Raw genomic sequence first — 3,671 nt, 5'->3', positions numbered from 1 at the left:
GCTGTGTGCGGCAGCAACTGCAGCAAGTGCCGTATAAGCTTCAACGCAGAGATGCGTGGAGCCTTTGCTGCTGCTGCTGCTGCTGCTGCTGCCGCAGCGTCAAGAGCTGGCGCTGCTGCTGTTGCTGCCCTGTCTGCTTCTGCTGAGTCTAGCGGTGCAGGTCTTGCTGCGCCTCCTGCTCCTTCTGCTGCTGCTGCTGCTGCTGCCTGCAAGTTTACCCGCTGCAGCGCTTCAAGCCGCCCTGCTGCTACGAGAGCCAGCAGCGCAGTCTTTGCGAGCTGCTGCCTCTGGGGCGTATAGGCAGCGGCAGCAGCAGCAGCAGCAGCCGGTGCTACTGTTTCGTGTGCGTTTTGCTTGTGGGTGTTACGGGCAGCATTTGCTTGACAGGAAGCAGCTGCTGCAGCAGCTAGCTGCCTGAGGGCCACAGCCTTTAGCTGTTCTGCAGCACGCAGCAGCATCCGCTGCGTTGCTGCTGCTGCGAAGGCCTCAGCACTGTGGGGGGCATGCAGACTTGCTGTTCGCTGCAGTGCAGCAGCAGCAAGCACCACGGAGTGCAGCAGCCGGGCAGCGATCCGGTTCGGGATACCTCGCTGCTTTTGTTGCTGCTGCTGGTGCTGGTGCTTCTCAGTCTGCTGCTGCCGTTGCTGCTGTCTTTGCGGCTCCTGAGTAACACTCCCTTGCTGCTGCTGCTGCTCCTGCTGGTCCTGCTGCTCGGGAGTGACCGCTTCCAGTGCTACTGCTGCTGCAGCAGCCAACTCGCCGCACAGACCCTCGAACCAGGCAGCATTCACAGCAGCAGCAGCAACGTCAGCAGCAGTAGAAGCATCAGCTGCTACCCCCTCTGCAGTAGGAGCAGCCGCAGCAGCAGCAGCAGTAGCAGCAGCCCCCGGCTGCACGTACAGCTCAGTCAAGCGTGCAAGCAGCTGCCACACCAAATCCAGCAACTCAGCAGCTACATGCTGCTGCTGCTGCTGCTGCTGCCTTTTAACTTGCTGCACTGCATCTGCCTCGTCATCCCTCACGCGTCTCAAGGCTGTCCCTATAACGTCAAGCAGCAACAGTGTCTGTTCCGGGGGCTGCAGCAGCAGTTGCTGTTGCTGCTGCTGCTGTTGCTGCTGCAGCAGCAGCGGCGCCAGCTGCGTGAAGGCCACCAGAAGCAAAGAAAGACACCTTGATCCCTCTCTTCGGACAGAGCGCTGCTGTTGCAGCTGCTGTGCTGCAGCAGCTACGAAATCTGCTGCTGCGCTCTCAACAGCAGCGGTATCACAGGCTAACTGCTGCGGCTCCTGGCGTAGCAGCAGAAGCTGCTGCTGCTGCTGCAGGACTGCAACGCCCCACAAGGCAGCAGCAATACACTGCGTGTTCGAGACGGGCAAAAGCTGCTGCATTCGCCTAAGAAGGGCCGGCAGCAGCTTTTGCTGCATTACCTGTTGCAGCAGCAGCAGCTGCTGCTGCTGCTGTTGTAGCTGGACAGATGCAGCAGCAGCAGGCCGCAGCAGCAACCACCGCAGCTTGGCCAAAGCCAACAGAGCAGCAGATGCCTCTGCTGCTTGCAGCTGCCGCACCTGCGCTGCGAGGGCGCAGCAGAGAGAAGCAGCAAATCGCGGGTCTCCCATTGCTGCTCTTAGGCTGTCCTCTGCAGCAGCAGCAGCAGCAGCATCACTTTCTACTTGCTGCTGCTCCAAAGCACTGTCTTTCACTGCTGCTTCTGCTGCTGCTGCTGCTGCGTGGTCGCCCTGGTCTTCAACTAGTGCAGCAAGCACCCGCAGTGCAGCAGCAAGCTGCTGCGGCATTAGCTGCTGCTCGTCGAAGAGCTGCTGCAGCCGCAGCACCAGACCCCGTTGAAGGCGGCTTCGTAGCAAAAGAAGCTTCTGCTGCTGCTGCTGCTGCTGCCCCGGCAGAAGCTTCAGCTGCTGCAGCAGCAGAGGCAGAGGCCGCAGCAAACCGAGCCGCTGCAGCGCCCATAGAATACGAGTTGTGCTGCCGTCGCTTGTGGGGAGGTAAGCAGCAGCAGCATCCAGCAGCAGCAGCATTCTCTCGTCAACAAGCAGCTGGATCTGCTGCTGCTGCTGCTGCTGCTGCTGCTGTTGCTGCTGCGGCTTCACGCGGAGCGCCACGTGGTGCAGCGCGGCCGTTATGTTTGCGGGCTCCAGGTGGCACATCTCCGTTGCTGTTGCTGCTGGAGCAGCTGACTCAGCAGCAGCAGCAGCAGCAGCAGCAGCAGCCTCTGGTCCCTTCCTGTCCTGTTGTGCTTCACGCAGTTTGCGAGTGCTGCTTCCCTGCTTCTGCTGCTGCTGCTCTTTAAGTCGTGCTGCTGCTGCTGCTACAGCCTGCAGCACGTCTTCTACAGACTCCGCAGCAACAATAGCTCGATGCAGCTCTTTGTTGAGCTGCAGCACAGCAGCAGCACCAGTTTTGCCTCTGCTGCCTGCTGTACTTGCTGCTCGCAGCTGTGCAGCAGCAGCAGCTGCTGCCGTGGGGTCCCTGCTGTACTTCAGCAGCAGCAAGGGCGCAGCAGCAGTTATGCACTCTGAGGCGGCTACGCCGCTTTGCTGCAGCACGGCGGCTAGCGCAGCAGCCTCTGCGGCTGCTTCTGCTGCTGCTGGCTCCGATCGTGCTGCTGCTGCGCCGGCTGCTCCTGCTGTAGCAGCAGCCCCTAAGCGCGGTTCTGCTGCTGCTTGCGCAGAGCCTCCTGGCATCTTTTGCAGCAGAGCCTCCGCAGCTGCAGCAAGACCTGCAGCAACGTCTTGCCACTCCTTTGCTGCAGAAGCAGCAGCAGCATCTGCTGCAGCAGGAGCAGCAGCACAGTGTTCAGCAGGAGCAGACGCAGCAGCAGGATCAGCAGCAGCAGAGTCAGAGAGCAGGCAGCCGCAGCGCACATGCAAAACGTGCATGTGCAGCAGCAGCTGCAGCGCTATATCCGGCTTGTCGATGTTTTGCTGCTGCAGCTGCTGCTGCACAGCATCACGGCAGCTAGCAGCAAACATCGCAGCAGCCTTCTGCAGGGAAATCGGCGCAGTAAGTGCTGCTGTTGCTGTTCCTGCTGCTGCGTCGCCGGTGCCCGCGTGCTGCTGCCGCTGCTGCTGCTGCTGCTGCTGGGCGAGAAGCGAGTTCACAGCAGCAAGCAACAGTGGCATTTCCTCAGGCTGCAGCAGCTTCACATTTGCTGCAGCTGACAGCAAGAGCATCTGCAGCTCATCAGGCGACAACACGCAGTGCTGCTGCTGCTGCTGCTGCTGCTGTTCCTGTTGCTGCTGCTGCTCCCGCAGCCGAGCGATCGCAAACAAGCACTTTGACATTGCAAGAAAAGTATCTCTCCTGCTTCTCTGCCGGCCGTGCTGCTGCTGCTGCTGCTGCTGCTGCTGCTGTGAACTGGCTAGGCAGTTGCAGACATAGTTGCTGAGGGCCTGCGGATGATAACATACAGCAGCAGCAACAGCAGCAAAACCCGCAGTAGCAGCAGGAGCGCAGCAGCTGGCAGCAGCAAGCACCAAGCTGCTGCAGCAGCTGAACAGGCAGCAGCAACATACCTTAGTCAGTGCGGTGTACGTACACCCCAGCCGCATGCGTGCAGCACAGCGGCCAATTGTTACAGCATGCTGCGGCTCTAGCCTCTCAAAGTCCGTCGGTGCTGCTGCTGCTGCTGCTGCTGCTGCGGTTCCTGTTGCTGC

At 60.7% G+C, this 3,671-nt stretch overlaps 1 protein-coding gene across 1 annotated transcript; it reads right to left on the bottom strand.

Moving 5' to 3' along the window:
* Positions 1 to 218: 218 nt before the first annotated feature.
* Positions 219 to 3,299, bottom strand: ETH_00012620 (uncharacterized protein; the record flags this gene model as incomplete). The annotated part of the gene is made up of 1 exon (XM_013378840.1): positions 219 to 3,299. A coding segment is annotated over one exon (3,081 nt), but the record flags the coding sequence as incomplete, so codon positions are not given.
* Positions 3,300 to 3,671: the final 372 nt, after the last annotated feature.

The sequence above is a fragment of the Eimeria tenella genome, genomic scaffold (genome assembly GCF_000499545.2).
Source record: "Eimeria tenella Houghton genomic scaffold, Eth_scaff1078, whole genome shotgun sequence".
Taxonomy (NCBI): Eukaryota; Apicomplexa; class Conoidasida; order Eucoccidiorida; family Eimeriidae; genus Eimeria; species Eimeria tenella.
The sequence above is the reverse complement of the archived record's forward strand: the minus strand, read 5'-3'. Positions and strand labels throughout refer to the sequence as shown.